The sequence below is a fragment of the Anopheles marshallii genome, chromosome 3 (assembly GCF_943734725.1).
Source record: "Anopheles marshallii chromosome 3, idAnoMarsDA_429_01, whole genome shotgun sequence".
NCBI classification, from domain to species: domain Eukaryota; kingdom Metazoa; phylum Arthropoda; class Insecta; order Diptera; family Culicidae; genus Anopheles; species Anopheles marshallii.
The window spans coordinates 46,793,581-46,813,190 of record NC_071327.1 but is presented as its reverse complement, the minus strand read 5'-3'; the positions used below and the strand labels follow the sequence as shown (position 1 = coordinate 46,813,190).

At 40.3% G+C, this 19,610-nt stretch overlaps 4 protein-coding genes across 4 annotated transcripts; 2 read left to right on the top strand and 2 right to left on the bottom strand.

Moving 5' to 3' along the window:
* Positions 1–407: 407 nt before the first annotated feature.
* On the top strand, positions 408–3,653 carry LOC128712695 (uncharacterized). Its single transcript, XM_053807583.1, has 5 exons — positions 408–489; positions 545–600; positions 1,626–1,857; positions 1,929–2,015; positions 3,142–3,653. Exons 1-5 carry the CDS (start codon positions 408–410, stop codon positions 3,651–3,653), a joined length of 969 nt encoding a protein of 322 aa, XP_053663558.1.
* Positions 3,654–4,008: 355 nt separating this feature from the next.
* LOC128712694 (uncharacterized) lies at positions 4,009–5,210 on the bottom strand. Its single transcript, XM_053807582.1, has 3 exons — positions 5,157–5,210; positions 4,844–5,078; positions 4,009–4,679 (listed from the first exon to the last, which is right to left on the bottom strand). The coding sequence occupies exons 1-3, from the start codon at positions 5,208–5,210 to the stop codon at positions 4,009–4,011; spliced, it is 960 nt and encodes a 319-aa protein (XP_053663557.1).
* A 754-nt stretch (positions 5,211–5,964) lies between these two features.
* On the top strand, positions 5,965–7,593 carry LOC128715358 (uncharacterized). The gene is made up of 3 exons (XM_053810240.1): positions 5,965–6,009; positions 6,081–6,258; positions 6,380–7,593. Exons 1-3 carry the CDS (start codon positions 5,965–5,967, stop codon positions 7,591–7,593), a joined length of 1,437 nt encoding a protein of 478 aa, XP_053666215.1.
* A 295-nt stretch (positions 7,594–7,888) lies between these two features.
* Positions 7,889–11,345, bottom strand: LOC128712693 (uncharacterized). Its single transcript, XM_053807581.1, has 4 exons — positions 11,297–11,345; positions 8,485–8,722; positions 8,114–8,401; positions 7,889–8,024 (listed from the first exon to the last, which is right to left on the bottom strand). The coding sequence occupies exons 1-4, from the start codon at positions 11,343–11,345 to the stop codon at positions 7,889–7,891; spliced, it is 711 nt and encodes a 236-aa protein (XP_053663556.1).
* Between the last annotated feature and the right edge of the window lie 8,265 nt (positions 11,346–19,610).

The window sequence follows — 19,610 nt, the reverse complement described above, 5'->3', positions numbered from 1 at the left end:
AAAAATAGCACCCCGGTGATAAAACGACAGTAATGTTGTTGTATGGTTGTCAAAGTTCGATCTGTCATTCAACATCTCTGGATGTTTACAAAAATTTATTGTAAACAACAATTGCAAAGCGTAAAAAATCGATGGAATTAAATTAGCTATTTACAAGTGTATAGTGTACGTTACGGCCAGCGGTTCTTTTGTAGTACAGTTTGCTCAAGCTTAGGCGTATTTTGTATATACGGAACTACCTAACTAACGACTACCATAATGAATTATTGTGATAAAGCTAGCAGCTCATTTGAATCGTTGGTACGTGTAAATGTTTGTCGTTGTTTGTTCATTATGCTGATATATGGAAATGCAACCTTTTTAAGAACCTTTTCAACCAGGATTGCATTGAAAGCGGAGCCAAAAGCATGATTGAGTTCATCAAGGTGGAACATGATGAAGAAACACAATTCGACGATGAAAGAAGTCAGGAGAAACCATTTGTAAAATGTGAGTTTGTTTTATGTATTAAAAGGGTTCAAGTTCATATATGTCATTATTTTAGATGGAAATGATTCTCTGGAAGATGAAGACGATAGTTTAGACATGATCACGGAAGCGGTATGTATTTTGACATCCTACTATCAGGAAAGATGTAAACTTTCGCAACAGTAGTTCTCGGTTTGGCTGTCCGAGATCATTCGAGAGATTTGGTATCGAAACGAACATTGTGAAAATGTGAAACGCTGCGTGTGTGTTTCTTTTATTTTACATTTTAGGAAATGACAAAGGAGAAGTTCGTCCTAATGCTTATAGAATCTGTGAGAAAGCTGCCAATACTGTGGAAATTTTACTCACGAGGTAAAAGAGATCCGAGCGCTGTACAAGATGCTTGGAACTCACTGTCAAAACAGTTTGGAATGCCTGCAGAAGATCTTAAACGAAAATGGAAGGGGCTACAACGTCAGTTTCAATGCAACTGGGTAAAGTTGAGGCAGATGCGAGCGTCATGTACGTAATTTGTTAAATAAGAAAACAAATTAACTTTCTTAAGTATTAATTATTCAAATCTCGGTCAACAGCTGGCAAACAAAATTATCCTACGTGGTTTGCATTTGAAGCAATGCGGTTTCTTAAAGATTCCGACGACAAAGTAATAGCAAGGGTGAGTATATTTCCTGGGTAAAAACATCTATACAGCCAGTACCGTTCATAACGAGCGCAAATTTTAACGAGTTTTTGCATAAGAAAAACAAGCAAACAAGAACTGTTACATCGTAATCTTATCTGTATGTGAACCTCTCAAGGTGGAACACGATGAAGAAATGCAAATCGTCGATGAAATTAGTCTGGAAAATACGTTTCTGAAAGGTGAACGAATCAAACTTGCACTTTAATAAAAATACCAATTTTGCTTGTTAAAATATATGCTTATTTTAGGGGGAAGTTATACCTTGGACGATAAAAACAACTCTGCAGATATATTTATGGAAGCGGTATGTATTTTCAAATGCTACTATCGGAAAAGATGTGATCATTCGTAACAGAAACGCTCAGTTTAGCTGTTACAGCTCATTTGGGTGTTCGATACTAAACGGTGTTAAAACGTTACACACCTCGTGCGTGTTTTTTTTTCCAAACTTTAGGCAATTACAAAAGAGAAGTTCATCTTAAACCTGATAAATTCTATACGAGCAATGCCAGTACTGTGGAAATTTAACTCAAAAGGTTACAGAGATCCAAGCGCTATACAAGATGCTTGGAACATACTGTCAGGACAGTTTGCAATACCTGCAGAACATCTTAAAGAAAAATGGAATTCACTACAAAGTCAGTTTCGAATTAATTGGAAAAAACTGAGGCAGATGCGCGAGTCATGTAAGTAATTTGTAAAATAAGGAGTTAACTAAATGAAATATTAATTTTACGAATCAACCCTCTTTCAACAGCTGATACAAAATATTATCCTACGTGGTATGCATTTGAAGCAATGCGATTTCTTAAAGAATCCGATGACAAAGTAACAGAAAAGGTGAGTATGTTTCTTATTGACAAACATCTGTACAATCAACTGCCTCATAACGGGTTCCCCCTTCGAACCACTTTTTTTTCGAACGAAAATTTGTTACAAAAAATCGGATAGTCGAAAATTGCAAACAAAAAACAAGTTTTTAGTGAGCTGGATGCCTAAAATTCTTATTTTTTTCCGATACGAGGATCAGAAAAACTGTTGGCTAGTTGTACATTATTTCTTCTGTGTTGGTTGCCCTTACGTGGAAACAAAACCATTTTCTGCGACTATGCAACTTTAAATTGTTCTGATATTCGGTGTACGTGACATCGAGTTAAACTTGAATACTAGAATAATATTACTTTTACATTTTAGGATGAAACTAATGCAACAAATGTGGAAGACGACAGCAGCTGTGAACAAAATGAAACAACACAAGTGGAAGACGACAGCAGCATTGAACAAAATGAACCAACACAAGTGGAAGAAATGGACAAACAAAGTGTCATATTGGAGCTAATCGATCAAGTAAAACAAACACCAGTGCTGTGGGACCAAAGTTGCCCCCTTTACAACACTAAAGCTGGGCAAATGGCATGGAATACTATAGCAAAACGCATGAATTTGCCAGTTGATGATATAAAACTGAAATGGAAAATACTTAGGACTCAATTACGAAATATTTTGCACAAATCCAAAATCCGGTCGTCTGCCGGTTTACGTACGTTAACTCACGTTTAACTTGTATTTAATCGGCTTTAAAATGATATTAATAGGTTTGGTTTGTTTTCTAGGCGTAAGAAAACCAACATGGTTTGCATTTGAGGCGATGCAGTTTGTTCTAAAAAATAAGAATACCTATGCAGTTGGTCTTAATTTAGCAGTAAGTATTAGTCGAATCTATTGCATGAATCATTCACACGTAGTATATATTGCTAGTCAAGCAGCCTGAAACGACTTGAAATGAATTAAATTGATCAAATTATTTATTTTTCATCAGCAGAAAGCAAGACAACCCAAAAAAGTTACAATAAATCCACCCGGATCCAACGCAGTCACAATAAAACGAGTCGTGTCAACCACGGTCACACCAAAACATCCCGGGCCTAGCCCGGTTGCAATAAAACAACAAATGCCTGATCCGCTTACAGTCACACATCCCTTACCCAAACCGGTAACAATAAAACGAATCCTGACCAAACCAATGCACTTTTCGTCCATGCCAAAACCGTATGAACGCGATTGTGAGCGACGTTACATTGGCTCCACGGTCACTACGCCACCAAAAGTAGTGCGGATAACGCCACACTCGTCACAATCTACTTACAACCCTGCTGCATTGATGGGATATACTACTAGCAATAAGATGGATCAATGTGTTAGAAACACGATTAGAAACTTATCAAAAATCACTGACAAAATAGCTGAGACTGAATCTTCACCGTACAGTGGATTGCTTAATCATTTGACAGTGGTCTTATCTAAAAAGCGTGCGAATGATTTCAATGAAATTGAAGGTGTTCTGCTGAATTGTTTGAATGAGTTAAACAAATTTCCAAACGTAACAAAAGATTCTATAATTGAAATACCTTCTACTAATGATGATTATTATTATCCAAAAGACGAAGAACGGGAGGATTCTAACGATACAAATGATATGTAAAAATATAAACTGTGAATAGCAATTCAATTTGTGTAGACATTTTCTCTCAAACATTTGATAATAATCGCGTATATACGAACGCGTAATTTCTTAGTAGCATAAATTTAACAACTTCATATCTGATCTAGCCAACAAAAATTTAAAACAATTGTCCAAGAAAGTCCACTTTATTTAAGCCAAGCTAATTCTATGCACATCTTATCCAATAGGTTGGCAAATGCATTCGTGTAACATGGATGATATTAATGAACTCAATCTATGCCAAGGTCAATTTTAGTTTTTCAATTTTTAGCTTCCTCAAGATAATATTATTCGTTTCGAAGAGCTATTGTTAGTCCTTTCATCGTTCTAATATTTAACACTCCATATTTGAAGATGATGCAGGAGATGAATTGGTACGAACACCTTTAACCACAGCTCGCTTAGAAGCATTTTTTAGTTTTTTCATGAAAAAAACTGCAACTCGTTTGTGGTTTACTATGGCAGTTAATGTCGTTCCAATGCGTTGGAACAGCTTCGTGACGTTAGTCATCTGCATCATTGCTATCTTTTGCGTGCCTTTACCGATGCCGGTCCAGCTACATAAAGTTAAAAATCTTCGCGTGAACAGCATGTCCAACGCATCGGTCATTCGGTATTCGCTTCTTTCCTCAATTATATTGCCCTCTAGCCATTGCATTATCTTCTCTTTATATTCTAGCTGGGAAAGATCTTCGTTGAATGTTTCCAACTGCTCTAAATTGTCGATTTTGTCAAAACCTATGTCAATAATTGTGCGTTTCTTTTCTGGTGGAGTAGTAACGCTTTCCAGTAAGGATTGGAATTGGTCACCAAGTACATCTAATTTGCTGTTTATTTCTACTAGACTAAATTCTATACCGGTAAGCCTTTCTTCTGTCCTAGCGAATAAACTAGTCACCGATTGTTCTGCTGCCGATCCTTCGGTGAAAGTGGTTGCCGGCTCTGATGTATTAACGGGTTTAGATTTTAACGATGTCGCTATCGCTTGATTTCTAGCTGATGGTACTGTAAACAGTAAGAGTGTAAGAACCATTTATCAAACAACTAATGCATAAAGTGTTGGGCAAATAAAATTAAAAACAAAAATATACACGTAAGCTATCGTGTAATATCTCAAACCGGGTGGTTTTAGCTTTAGTATGTATAAAAAAATAAATTATTCAACATACCTTTACGATCTCTTCCAGACGTATCACCACAATTGTGTTTTGTTTTATGAGACATTTTTTGCCTTTTTGTACGCACATTCACTTGCTGAATTACTTGGTCACTTATTATTTCATCCTCTTCGATGTCAACATTACTAATAAATGGATCAGCATCAGGGTTCCTGCCACATTCCACTTTGATAAACTCTATCATTAAATCCTCACTGTCGTAATCGAGCTCTTCCTGGCCGTCTTGCTAGTGAAACGGCAATCAGTAAGATGTGGTAAGAATATGTTATTACAAAGCATTGCGAAATATTTAGTTGAATATTACCTTTTCCGACTTCGGTTGAGATGCGGATACAGTTTTTTTGTTCTGACGATCCATGTTTGCTCTTCGCAAGAACGAGCTCTTTGATTGAGGCAATGCAATTGGTTGCCTTTTCTGACTACTAAACTACAAATTTCCGTTCATATAACTTAAGTTGATGGTCACATGAATTACCCGTGTCTCTTAACTAGCGAATTGCAACGTACTAACTGAAGAAAATATCTTTTTGGTTTCCCGGTTTTGTAAACAACGTGAAACGTAAACACCAATGGACGCTTTATGACAGCGCTCCATATGACCAGTATTAGGATTGTAGTAGTTTTCTCACTGGGTAACTTTTAAGAACAGACCGTTTTAATTACCCTAAAATTCGTTTCGTTGTATGATATGGTACGAGTAATTTTGCTTATTTATTGAATTATCGAAACAACACAACCAGTTGCATGATTTTGCGAAAGGGATTTTGAATCAAAACTAATGAAATCGGCATGCTTTCTCGTGTTTGCCAGATATGGCCGTTTGTTGGAGAGAGCGAGAAAGCGTGTTGTTTTTGCTGGTTATGATCTGATTGAAACTGGTCTGTCCGGAGCAGAGGTTTGGTTGACAGATTCCATTTGCAACGGTAAACAAATAACTTCTGAGAAATTTCGACGTAAACAAATCATTCTGAGCGAAAGAGTTTACTGGAACACTGAGTAATCGCAATGAACTAAAGAACAAAATCTTTTGCTATTCGTTGAAATTCGATTTCCTTCGTTTGGTGCAGATGTGTCGGTAACCATTGTTGATTAATGTTTAATGTAATTAAATCATGACTGAAAGTCTTCAGAAAAAGCACGCAAGGCTCGTACTACTGGTAAGTGTATAAAGTAAATGACAAAACGATCAACTGTAGTATCTTCAAAATTAATTTGTGTTTCTTTCCAGCTTTCTACTCAGGGATTGAATGCAGTCTCGAAAGATGATGAGAAGGAGCACAAAGAAGAAAAACATATGCCTAGTGTTGAAACAAAACCAGATCAAGTTAAAGAAATTGAAATTGAACCACTTAGGATTATAGATAACGTAAACGACAATGTGTATGTAATGCCTGATCGTATTGCAGGTACGGTTCATTTACATACGGTCATCTATTTACATTCCTTAATCGCAAGACGATGAAGATTTTATGCGGATGCAAAAATGAAATTCGCCATTTACAGAAATGCTTTTCATTCCCATTTTAGCAAGGACTGACCACAACAGGATAATCAATGCATCAACTAAAAATAAACCATCTAATCCAACCTACAATGGTAGTAGTAGTGTATCGCAACAGAGAAGCGTGTGTCGCCAGAATATCCAGCAACCTGCTGTTATCAAAAAGCCTAAACGCATGCCTGTCTACAGCAAAATTGTTCAAAAAGAAAAGGTACCAGCAAAGAAAATCAACAACAGAAAAGTTTCGCCCTCTACAAAACATCGCCCGATGAAATGTATATCCAATGAGGATAGAGAGCAAATTGTGGCAAAGTATGAGAGTGGTTGGAAGTTGAAAACAATCAGTGATATTCTAAATATTCCGAAGCAGACGGTGGAAAACGTTGTGTATAAATACAAAAGAACAGGCAATGCAGCAGCTTCCAGTCGTGATAAAGAATCCCCTTTTCCGGTCGATGTACTGTTAAGTATCCGTTTATGGATGTATGATGATTGCAATGTTTCCTTAACGCAGCTAGTGGAAAAGGTATGGTCAACATACCAAATACGCGTAAGCAACGATTCGATCATGCGTACACTCATTGGATTTAATTACTTTTTTAATCGTGTTCAAACTATTCCAAAACATAAGAATGTAAACTCTACGCAAGAGCAGATGAAAGAATATGCTACGAGCTTTACCACTGTGCGGCAAAACGTTTCCAAGTTGGGAATAATTTTTTTGGACTACGTAGCACTGAACGCAACGTTTAAAGTAGACACAAAGCTTAGAATACAGCATAAAACCTTTTTTGTCCTTTGCGCCATGAACGAATCGGGCATGTTGCACTACCTCACACAGAATACGCACGTTAATATGGATACTGTGACAGAATTTGTGTACGAGATGAAGAACAAGCTCAGGGAATTAAACGTTGAAGAGTCGGTAGTTGTGATTGGCAGTACGGCCAACCAACGGTATGCAAAACTGCAGGATGCAATAGGTTATTATAAATGTAACGCTACGTTTTTGCCTTCGAATGCTGCCTATCTGAATCCGGTAGAATATCTGAGTAAAAACTTAAAGCGTATTACAGGGAGAGCGAATCCTCGAACTATAGAAGAAGTCATGAAAGCCGTAGAAAGTATACCTTCTTTACTAAAGAAAAATGATTACAAAAATTGGTTCGAGCTTATGCGGAGCTATGTTGCACGTTATATGGAAGGAGAGATAATCGATAGTTTCGATGTGCAAGATTAAACTATTTTTTAAAATTAAATTTGATTTATGTGTAGGTAAAACGGTATCTTTGTCCTGTGGTTTTCTAAATTTTATTAAAAATTCTTTTAAAAAACACCTTAAAGGTTATTTGGGCTTAAGAACATTTGATTGTTGCAATGTATTTGTATCAAAGTTCCATTTATTCTAGCTTGGTATGACCCATTTCTTTATTTATGAATCTTTTGCTGTACACTCTATTATGGAATATACGATTAAGTTATCCTTCTCATATCTCTCATCATTTCGCATGGAGAAAATATTATCGCCATTTATTTTAGTTAGACAAGTTTTTGTTACAAGACATCTTCTTTGCAATAGCTTGGTATCGTATGTTGAACAGTTGTGCAAATAAAGGTGCGCCACATTTCGTAATATTGGTCTGGAAGCATGTCGCTAGCGTTTCAAAAATGCTGAAACAATTTAACACATTTGAGATCGTACAACAATTATATAGGATAAGCGTTTAAAAGCTTATAATGCAATTATTTTGTTTGTTTACCTGCAGTGTCTTTCCGTCATAGTGTCGATGGTTTTACTACGCAGCTCAGCCCAATCCGGCATGGAACAATTCTGCAGAAGCTCTTGCAAATTTCCGGCGCAGTATGAATAATTCGATCGTTGCACGCTAACGACATTGGCTCCATCCCGTTCACATATATACGCAAACTCTTCCTCTAGCATGATTAGCGTTTTAATCATGGAAACATCACGCTCGGTAAAACATATTTCCAGCTGACGCGTGAAGGGATGATAGCACTTTTTTATCTCCTCAAATTGGTCACAGTTGCTAAGTGGGGAGGCGGGAAAGCGAATGCGTTAATATTAAGCAAACACACCCAACGCTACACTCCGAGTAGATCGAGCACGTACTAACTGATGAAATCTTTCCGATTTTCCACGGTCAACAAATCTAACGCGTTGGTGAAATTTTGCGGATCGTGATGCAGGTTGACACAGTTCTGCAGGGCTTGGTTGGCCTCTACCATCCGGCCAGCTTCGACGGAATCGTTTGTTTGCGCTAGGCACAGTGTTTCGAAAACTGCATCGAATTGAAACATTAGCTCCACATACTGTTGAAATGTCGCGTCTGCACTAGTGGCGGACGGTGCTAGATGGAAACGAATGCCACATTATAGGGAATGTGAAGATCAGGAAACTATTTTAATCGCTACGTGTATATCTCACTTATAACCAGGCAGGCAAACAAAGCAATGGCTAGGAACATTTTGTTGTTGCTTGGAACAAACACTTGGAGCAGTTGCGTTCGAGTGCGGATGAGGTACTAATCGGGAGTGCAATTGAATGTCGATTGCATGCAAAAGATGTACTCTCGGCAAATACATGCCACGATCAATTAGTTCAATTGATCAATTTATTGGGTTGAGCTACTGTGTGGCAGTCCAAAGAAAGGGGGGACACAGCGTGTTAAAAAGGATAGAGAAATAAAGAGAAGGGTATTCATTTGAAACGTACTACTTACTCGATCTGCACCAGCATCTCTAGCAATGTAACGAACGTGCAACTATGTTTTAGCCATTTAATTCCATTTTTTATGCACATGACATCGGCCATGCATGTACGCCTGGAGTTCCATCGAAGAATCTCATTTTTCGTAGCCAGGATTGACTATTTAGCTAGGAAGTAAAAATAAGTTTATTAGACCACTGCATGGCAGGTTAGATCTTTTAATTCGTTAAGCTACGAGGCATCAACAGAAGGGTAAACAGGTGGTATTAGAATAATGCTCGATCGATACTAGATCTCTGCATCCTACTGGAAAGCATGGCGCATACGATAAGGCCCGTGCACGAAGCAATTGACGAGTGTATTACTGAATCGGTGAATGTATAGAAAGAGCAAACCGACACCTATTATCGTAAGTATCTATAAAAGGGGCAACTATTAAAAATGGACTTGTCACCCTAACCAGTTTAGTAATAGTCCAATGTATCTCGACAGGTGTTTTCATCTTCCACACATATATAAATAGCTAGGGAATATGATACTTGCTGAGCAGTGGCGATCATACCTTTGGAGGTGGTAGGCAGAAAGTTTATTCAGGAGGAGGAGAGGGCATATTGGAAAATGGATAACCAGGGAGGAATAGGAGAAGGAAGAGAAGGAGGAAGTTGATAAGGAAGCAGGGGTATTGGGTGGAAGCGTACCAATTTCTCCGGAGGGCCCCTATTGGTATTGATATAGACGGCCTCCTTCTCCGCCCATCGTTTGATCTGTCACTGCCGCCGAGTATCCTTGCACGATAATTGCATTGAATTGCAGAATTAGAACCGATCAATGCTGGTGAGCTGGTCATGTCTTTACAACGACAGACACCGCAATCGAATTTTCGAGTTGTCCATATTGCAGTGGCGGATCTAACGGTAGGCGGAGTAGGCGGCCGCCTAGGGTCCGCCTTGTGGGGGGCCCAAAAAAATTGTTTAATACTAAAAACTGCATGAATTGTGCCATAAATGGGCCCGAAAAGTGTCGCTTTAACCCTCTCCGGATGCAAGAGGGGCCCCGAAGTGTATCACAAGGAGCCTCTCGAAAAAGTACCATACTTCCCCCAGAATGGCTTTCTCGATATATACGTAGGTTGGTACGAATACGTGCCTACGGCAGTGGCAGATCAATCCTCTTGGAAGCCCTGGGCAGAATGGACCCCATTATTCTGAATACGTTGACCGGGTGGGTGGGGAGCACCCCAAAGGTACGGAGCAATCCATACCCCGTCAGGAACTGAGTTAGGAAGAAGTCCACTTCCCCATTAATGCGGCCTAGCCAGACGGTAATGTTCAGTACCAGCATCCTCGTCTTCATTCTTGGAGCCGTCAATTGCGTCCGTGTCGAAGACTTAGCGTTTGCTCGTGTTACCGTTTCCTGATGTCCGAAGATGTTCCACCCGTTGCTTGGAACTCGTCATGGCAGCGAATGTCCTCGTCTATCTGGTGCACAAGCGGAATGGTACCAGCAACAACACATACCGCAACGTACAAGACCGTCTGGAAGGCATTAGCCTCCCGAAGTACTGTCGTGCGATGTGACGTTTGATTAGTCGTGCGATGTGTTTGTCAGTCTTTTGATGGGCTAGTTTCAGTCCGATTCCTGGCATCCACCTCTATATCCTCTCTAAGTTCCCTTAGTAGCCTGTGTACTGATTTGTTCCTTTGTCCTTCCCAGCAATGTAAATGTCACGTCGTTCGCGAATCCGATGATGTCTGCTAGTAGTCCGTTGAGCGGCATTCGGAGTAGGTCGTCGTACATGACATTCCATAGGGTTGGTCCTGAAACCGAACCCTGTGAAGCGCCTAATGATATGGTCCTCGACATTATTCCTTCATCAAGTATGAAGCTCCTTTTAAATGGCAATAGTTCCCCCAAATGTATTGGAAAAAATAAAAAAATATTGATTGGGTAAGTACAAAACCTTAATAGTCTTCAAAATAGGTACCTACTGCATCGAAACATTTTTTAATTCAGGACTGCCAAGACGTGCAGATGTCCTCTAAGGTCTATGTTGAGATGTTTTAAGGATAGCGTCGACATTATTTGACATTATTATATCCTCAATCGAGTCGATATGCTTCCCTATTAGTTTTTTTTCAACCATGGAAACAAAAACCATCCAGGAGAAACAAACATGAACTGTACGGAAGCTATGGAACCACGCCGTGGTAAATACGTGACAGGTAGTCGGTCACCAAGCAGGTGGTGTGACTGGGCGCCTCCATTGCGTCAGATTGAAAACACAAAACAGCAACCCAAGTCAAACAGAGGGAAGTCCCATCGTTCTTAGCCCCTATGCTTTGCGTGGATTTAAGGTAAGCCATTTCATCTTCTGTGCCAAGCGGCGGGGCGCAAAATTAGACCGATAAAATGAGGCTCATTACTTTTGGGAATACCTTTTATATATATCTACGATATCGTAGAGTACGGATGAAGTCGTTCCTGTAATACCACTATGCCTCGAAATAATATTACATACAGCTTATATCTTAGGGCATAATCTGCAGAAGAGTCCTCGAGACAGGAGACATTAGCGTATTCTTTTCAAAAATTGTTTTGAGGTTTATTCTCAAATCGGAATACAAAAAAAGGAAATTCGACATTATTAGCACTGACTAGAGGAATTTCCGCCTAATTTACCATAAAATAGAACAACCGAGTTTACCAATGGAGAAGTCGTAGCATTGACGAACTCTACGCGCTGTACTACGAACTCTACGAGCTGTACGACGAACTCGCCCCTCGGTCACGTCATGAGAATGACACCGGACGACCCTGCCCTTAAAATCATTTTCAGTCTTCCGCATGGATAGAGCTTGCCCAAATAAAGCTGGGGTTGATGTATCCACTCGACCGTGAGCGGTTTCTTCCGTGAGCGGACTCCTGCTGCTCCTTGGTTGAAGAATCGTGCATTAGTACAATCATTATGAATATTATCGTCTATTACTAACTGGTTGCCTCTAAAAGCGATTTTTTATAAACCAATTACAAGATAAGACAATAAGTTATTTGCATAATGTACCATTCATTCAATGAACAACTCTTCGCAGAGGTTCACTACTTCTTCACTACTTCTTTGAACCAGATGATAATAAATACATGTAAAAGGACATAATGCAAACATGAGGGCGAATTGTAAAGTGAGTTCAAAGCAGCTTAAGCTTGATCAGTTGATGAATAGCAACACGTGTTTAAAAATTTTTAAAAATAATGCAATCATGCTAAATTATGCATAACTGTGAACGGGGAGCGACATGTCAATACGAAGGAAACCGTTGGAGAAGCACCTCATAAAGAGAACGCAGGCGCACACACGGCCTCATAAGTCACATATGAAACTATGAAAAATGCGCCACCAGCCGTGGAAAGCGCAAACTTTGCCCCCGTTTTGAGGCAATTCCGGCGAGGTAACCCGGGGTTTTCTCCGAGTTGACCTGAAAAGAGGAAATTTGTGCAAAGAGACCATTTGCGCGTATAGATAGTTCCGGCAGGGGGGGTTTCGGGACATTCTTCTGCTCCTTCCGGGTGGGTGGTTGATTTAATTTTTGTGATCATAAAATTTCCACAAGAAAATTTCAAGTGAGCTCATCGCTTTCACTTTTCCCGATACGTTTCATTGGAGAGAGTTTGTTCTTTTTGTTGGGTGTAAACTAAAGGTAAGACGGAAACCACCACCAGCGGCAGGTCGAGCGTTGCGGGGGTGCGATCCGAAATTGGACCAAATCGAACCGTACCGATCGTTAGCAGTTGGAGCGGTACGTCGCGTCCGGTTCTAACTAGCAGACCGCTAAAAATACACATCTCATCTCGGGTGCGCATCACCGGGACCGATCTCCCGAACCGTCAGCATGATCAGCTTTACGGGCTGATTCGTGTTGGCAGTGTGGATGGAAGACAGGATAGACAGGACGATGTGGTCGACTGTGGACTGCATCGTACGCCAAACGAGCTACAAATTAGGTAGCGAACGAGTTTGGACGAGCAGTTTTTCCACCTCCGTAGCGACAGACAATTTTCCGCCTCAGGTGGTGAATAATTCCTACCTGGCCGGTGTGTTGGGACCATTTTTTACACACACACACGCATACCTATGAATATTTGGTATGCCTTGTGAAGATGGTGGGAGGTTCTTGAGTGAATGATCGTTTACAGCTAATGCAAAAGGAATGATGGAAGATAACATGTTAAACCCCGCAGACTAGCGTGAATCTATAAGGTGGAATTTTTAATGTTTACGATGGGTGATAAATTGAATGCTCTCGTTGTATATTCATCACGTGTTAGTAAGAAATAAATCCCTAACCATTTATTTCTAAAAGCGTTTACAAGACTTTTCAAGAGTTCCCATTACAAAAAAAATTCTTAAATAATAAGTATTAACACTTTAAAACGGAAACTGAAGGTCATTTGAAATGGTATTCCTTTACCATACTAACCGCTGCGTCGGACATAGTGAAAGAGCATTCAAATAACTACATCATTTAAATGACGTTAATTTTCCGATCAGGGTGCCACTTATCGTATGGGAAGAGCATGAACGACTGATTTCGGCAGCAATAAAGCACCACCAGTCATTCGTTGTAAACAGATACGGCGCGACATCGATGAAATGTCTAAATTAACTATCCACCACCCAACCGAAGCAGTTGGTAGTATGTTCGGTATCGAAATTCATTCAGAAGAGCAACAACACGCAAGCATAAACTTCGCACTTAATCTCTAGCTTGATGTGAGCAATTTTAATTGACAGTCTTAATTGTCACCGAGGCACGCGTCAAAAAAGCAACCAAGAGTGAGGGAGATACGAACACCGGCGTGTATAATTTCGACCGCCAAGCGAGATTCCTGCGATGCTGTGAAGATCATTGTCTTAGGTCGTATGCATACCGTGGGGAAACGGGGCTAGCGTACATGAATGAGGGGCTGGCATGTTGTGATGATGGTGATGATGGTGATAAAACGAGACGCCAATTTCGGCCCGTCCAAAGTACTCTGTCCGAGTGTGATACCCCAACCGCCGGTACTGCCGCAGTTTGATTTATCGTCGACATCAACGCGGCTGTCATGCAACGTTTGGCCGTACAATCTGGCTGCCGGTTGAGCACCATCGGAGATATACGTACGCAAGATAAGTACGCTAATTAACATGTGTTTATTTATTATCCTTCCCCACGCCGGACACTCGTCACCCCTTCCCTCCCGTTGGATGAGGAAGATTAAGTGCAGTTTGTCAGTAAGTAACCGTTCGGGCAGTGGATATGACGAGGCGGGCTTTATAATTTAAGGTGCCGGGTAAACTGGTTCACCTTAATCTGATCTCACTTAGCAGAACGATCATATCTGGCGTAGTAGAAACTTGGGCTAGATCGAGAAAATGTCTGGTAATATCATTCTTAGTACGAGTATCTAGTTTTCAGTGGTCACTGGGAGAAAACGGATTTCGGTTGGTGGACACTTTGCTATTACACGTGCCTACTACTTAGCGTTACATTGTAGGGAGATACTTTCTTCGTAATGGGCGTTTTATACTTTAATATGTGATAGATAGCATTGAACTTATTTCTTTCATACCGAGACACAGATGAATCACAATTTGTAAGTTATTTAGTACAAATAAGTAATTTCTAATTAAAACAGTCGATTTTTTCCGGTCTAACTTTTGACATAACCAGTGACGTCCAGAGATATACGTAGGATTATCTTACTCATTTATCAGGCAATGAATGAGATTCTTGATCTTCCGGAACCGGAGTATATGACAATGTAATAGACATGTTCTGCTGGTATGCTCTATTCCAGATGTTATGCCAATTTCTTTTCCTCTTGGTAAGAATAAAAAATATACAATATTTTTACTCGATGGATGGAGTGACCGTCTATTCCGGATTTTAATCCGCCCTTTTTTGGCGGACGCCTCAGCGCCATCTCTTCATCTCGATTTGGAGGTCTAGGACGCCTCCTCTGTCCATGTGGACAACCTAAAAGGATTTTATTAGCTGGGTCGTCCGGTGGCATTCTCATGACGTGATCACACTGGAGCCTGGCGAATCTTATCCGTAGTACGACAGTGAGTTCGTCGTACACCTGGTAGAGTCCTTCATTATCCTTCCACACATTACACAAAAATCCTTCTGAGCATATTCTTCTCGAACGAGGATAACAAGGTTTCGCTAGTTTTGGACAAAGTCCATGTCTCAGAAGTGTATGTGAGTACTGTAAGTATCAAAGTCCGCTATAGCCTTAACTTCATTCGTCGTTACAGGTGTTTTGAGTAGAAACGGATAGGTATCCACATGTCATTAAAATTACACCGGGCGACCATGAAGGTGATGCTACATACTAACTACTTTAGATACAGACGACAGTGTTCGACAGGGGATCAGTATATCTGATAAGTAAGTAATTAAAATAGCGATATTCGATTATGTATCAAACATATTAAATCAGTAATTTATTTTGCGATCTCCATTCCCTGCATTCGTTCTCTACTGTTTCTTCCACTCTCCAGCATTCATTTTTTTACGAAAACATTGGACTTAAAATCATGTTTAATTTTCGATATATCTGTAATGGCGCGCAAAAAAAGCAAAGCGAAGTGCAAAAAAAAAAAAAGCCTCTTAGATACGTCTCGTCGTGACCCCCGGATGTAGTCATTCGTTTATTTCCGCCATCCACTACTGCACACAATCCGCAGACACTGAGAATGGCAGCATCATCCATTCCAGCACACCCATGTGAAACCCCGTGTTGGATCGGCCTGGAATTGGACGCTTACTTCACTTTGCACCGTAGACGTTGGAATGCCGACTGGTGTGCGATCATAATACGTGTGATCTTCGCGCGTGTTTCTAATTTTAGGTCTCATAACGGAAGAACGCGATCGGGGTTGGTTTCGGGTTGGAGCAGTGGAGGGTGAAGTTTAGCGAGGGGACTTTCCCGATCTCAAGCCTGTGAGAGGGTGCTGTTTAGTTTTTGGATCGGTTAATTTTTTTTTAAATTTTGTTTCATTCCTTCTACTACTCTACACTGGCACCACGAACGCACACTCCAAAGATGGTTCTGGCGCATGGTACGCATACAAACGCCACTCATCTAAACGCCACGGAGCTGACGTAAGATTTGGTTTGTGCGTAGAGTTTGTTTTCATTTGCGTTCATTTTTCTGCATCCCTTGCGTGGAGAGTTTGTTGTGTGCATAATTTGGCTAAACTTAACGAAAAAAAAAAATACGACGATTTCATTTCTTCTGTGTCGCCCATGTCGGGTGACGTCTCCGGGAGAGTACAATCTTGTTTTATATGAAGTAGGACGTAATGTTGGCCTAAATTTTCCACGGAAAAATGGAGGCACGCTTGTCCTACCGCGCCACGAACTGATAAATTGCGGCACTTTTTTGCCAAAGAACAAGCAGTTTTTCATCTTTCATGCGATGTTAAACATAGATCAGCGGTCCGGGACACAGGCAATGTGCTGTGAAAAATGGGTGAAGGATTCGCGTTGTTGGGGTGAAGGCGGTTTACACACGTAACCAGTAGTGCAAAGTAATGCTTTTCGTTCTACACTGCTGACCCTAGTGTTGGCGGTAGTGATAGGTTTGATCTAAGGTATGAGGGAACGATTATACATTGCGCCAGTAAGAAGCGGTTACACGCATCATGCAACTATTAATAACTAATAACTCTTGATGTGTGTCGTAAAGCAGTACGGAGCATCAATTAAAATGATCAATCGTTTCTGTACGAGCTAGAATGTATTTTTCTGTATTCAATAAGGACGGCCAGGCCGTATTGCTAGCTAGAATATAATAATCAAAGTTAGTGGGATTGGTGTTGAAAATTTACAATATAATAAGGAGTCATCTGTTTCCTAGTCGAATTAGCAGTTAGCAGATTAGCAGTTAGCAGCCATTTTATATTAATTGTTATTCTTTTTGGGAAAGATGTACTGGTAATTTGTACATGTGTGCGATGTACAAAAATATCACATTTTCTTTCATTAAATTGATCAATCGTTTCTGTACGAGCTAGAATGTAATTAAATGCCTAATATAATATCCTAATATAAGAAGGAGTCATCTGTTTCCTAAACGAATTAGCAGTTACAGTAGCTATTTTATATAAACAAAAAAAAACTTAGGTTAAATTATAATTAGAATTAGAAAAGTAGAAATCGATCTAACAATAAGCAGCTATAGAACTAAAAGGAACAGAGGGGAAGGGGTTTACATCGTAGGTCGTAAACGATTACGATAGGACGACAAAGTGAGGTGGAAATCAAACGACACGTGGAATTAATCAGAAGAATTAATGGAAGTTTAAAAGAGAGCGAATAAGGAGGGAACGAGAGGGAATGTACATAGGTATCGCAGACAGTAGATCGGGAGCATCGATACAATCTAAAAGCAGGCCAGCAATGAAAGAAGATTGAGCTAACGATCGTCGAGCTACCAAAGTTTTCAGTCCCAAAGCACGGCATCTGGAATCATAATAAGATACCTGAACCTGTTCAATACGATACGATCGATGTTCATCCTTGCTGAGGGTGACCAGATTGTTGAGCAATATTCCAGTTTCATCCTTACCAACGAGCAAAAGAGCACCTTGATGGAAAAGTGGTCAAAAAGTCCCAAGTGATTTATTTTATAAAGTCTAGAATCCTATGGACTGAACCAACACCGGTATCGAACACGAAAGGTGAAGGTGTCCTTGATTAGATAAACTCGAATCACTTGTGCATTGACGAGGGAGTAGGAAAATTATAAAGGATTACGGGACCGAGTAAACGAAATAAGATTATATTTCTGAGGTGGAGAAAGGGAGACACATTTTTAGGTCATTGGCGTAACGCAAAAAAAACAAAACAAAACACAAACCTCGTTGATGAACAGAACAAACTGCACGAGACCTTGGAGACTTCCTTAAGGAAAACCGGCGCAGGAGGAAAAGAAAAATAAATTTAATAAGAAATGATTGATTTTATGTTCAAATTTTTCTTTTATTTGTTTTATAATAAAAAAAAGAAAAAAGCAAAGAATAGCCCGTAAAACCGACAAGTTTCATGTTTTGAGCTGTTTAATCATTCCGACCTCTTGAATGAATGTCATTTATGCTAGAAATACTTCCACCCAATATTTGACATAATTTTTTTCATAAAATTCACAAAAATCTTGATGGTACTCCTTCAGCATGAGGTATACTGTGGTGTAATTACGAGTTATAACGAACAATATATCAAACAATAATACTACAGCAGGTCTAGGAAAACATTTCGCTTGTAATACTATAACTGATCTAATTGTCTCTATAATGTAAAACAAAAGCAGTACAATTTGTGCGAATTTTACTAACCAAAATGGCGAACAAACTTCAATATGCAGAAGCTGCTAACCATGTCGACCCTTGACATAACGAAATCTCCCCCAGCGCACGGTTCGGGCATGTTGTCGCGCCAAATAAGTCTCGGTGGATTGTTGTCCCAAACAACACTGGGCCCGTGTCTTCCTCCTCAGCGTAGTAAACCACCTTTCATCATGTAGTTCTTTTTTTGTTCTTGTTTGTCATAATTTTTTTTTGTTTGGTACACTTCACCTGCCTGTCCTGTAGCTGAGCCGAGCAAGAAAGCCCGGACCCGTAAGGATGGCCGGTGAAAGAATTGATTACGAAACGCGAATGTCGAAGCAAAATACAAAAATACATCCCCAGTACAGAGGTGTACGTGGGGTTGTGGGTGTTTTTTTTGGTGGTACGCGCCCATGAATCGTCCGTGGAATTTTTGTCCGAGGAAAATTGTGGAGGAATACAGTTTCGTGTAGGCAGATGGAAAGATAGAAAGAGAGAGAGAGAGAGAGCGCAATGCAGCTGGGTTAGAAAAGAGCTCACCGAAGCACAAAAAAGTAAGATTTGCCACAGCGTCCTAACCACGCGTCGGACCAGCCGAATTTCTGTTGGTCATTTACAGTAGGGAACGGATGTTTCGGTTTTTTGCTTCATTTTTCCAACACGGTCGCACACACGGACCCATGTGCTAACCCTTGTACTAACACGATTCCGCCAAGATTCCGCTCGCTGTGTTTCGCGATCATGTGCCCGCCGTCTACCGGCCCTAGACGGAGCTCGAATTGTTTTCCTAAGGACCTACACTGTCCGCCGATGTTCGTCGATGCCAACAGCGAAAGAAACAGGACAAAAAAAATGTGAAAACCTTACACACGGACACATTTACAGCATCCGAAAATCCGAACCGACCGCATCGTAACACCCCCGCCGATTATTTAACGGCACAATGCACAATCACCCACACACTCAACATCGCTACAATGAGCCGGAGAAGTAAGAATAAAATCGAAGAAAAAAAAACCAACATACATTTATGGAGCATTACGCGCGCACCAACACATACGGTTCGCGGCTGCGCAAGCTTAGCTGCGTGAACGATGCGTGTGCACATGTTGTTATGTTGAGCCGGCTGACGAGTGGCAGGCGGGGCACGGAT

Excerpts from the sequence above, each read along its gene's own strand:
- LOC128712693 (XM_053807581.1), bottom strand. The coding sequence starts at position 11,345 with ATGGAGGCGCCCAGTCACACCACCTGCTTGGTGACCGACTACCTGTCA. Across the intron at positions 8,723-11,296 it reads GGTGACCGACTACCTGTCAC|CACCGTCCGCCACTAGTGCA; the intron begins GTATTTACCACG and ends GTTTCCATCTAG. Across the intron at positions 8,402-8,484 it reads CGGAAAGATTTCATCAGTTA|CAACTGTGACCAATTTGAGG; the intron begins GTACGTGCTCGA and ends CTCCCCACTTAG.
- LOC128715358 (XM_053810240.1), top strand. The coding sequence starts at position 5,965 with ATGACTGAAAGTCTTCAGAAAAAGCACGCAAGGCTCGTACTACTG. Across the intron at positions 6,010-6,080 it reads ACGCAAGGCTCGTACTACTG|CTTTCTACTCAGGGATTGAA; the intron begins GTAAGTGTATAA and ends GTTTCTTTCCAG. Across the intron at positions 6,259-6,379 it reads AATGCCTGATCGTATTGCAG|CAAGGACTGACCACAACAGG; the intron begins GTACGGTTCATT and ends TTCCCATTTTAG.
- LOC128712695 (XM_053807583.1), top strand. The coding sequence starts at position 408 with ATGATTGAGTTCATCAAGGTGGAACATGATGAAGAAACACAATTCGAC. Across the intron at positions 490-544 it reads GGAGAAACCATTTGTAAAAT|ATGGAAATGATTCTCTGGAA; the intron begins GTGAGTTTGTTT and ends TCATTATTTTAG. Across the intron at positions 601-1,625 it reads TAGACATGATCACGGAAGCG|GCAATTACAAAAGAGAAGTT; the intron begins GTATGTATTTTG and ends TCCAAACTTTAG.
- LOC128712694 (XM_053807582.1), bottom strand. The coding sequence starts at position 5,210 with ATGGATCGTCAGAACAAAAAAACTGTATCCGCATCTCAACCGAAGTCG. Across the intron at positions 5,079-5,156 it reads CTCAACCGAAGTCGGAAAAG|CAAGACGGCCAGGAAGAGCT; the intron begins GTAATATTCAAC and ends CCGTTTCACTAG. Across the intron at positions 4,680-4,843 it reads GTCTGGAAGAGATCGTAAAG|TACCATCAGCTAGAAATCAA; the intron begins GTATGTTGAATA and ends TACTGTTTACAG.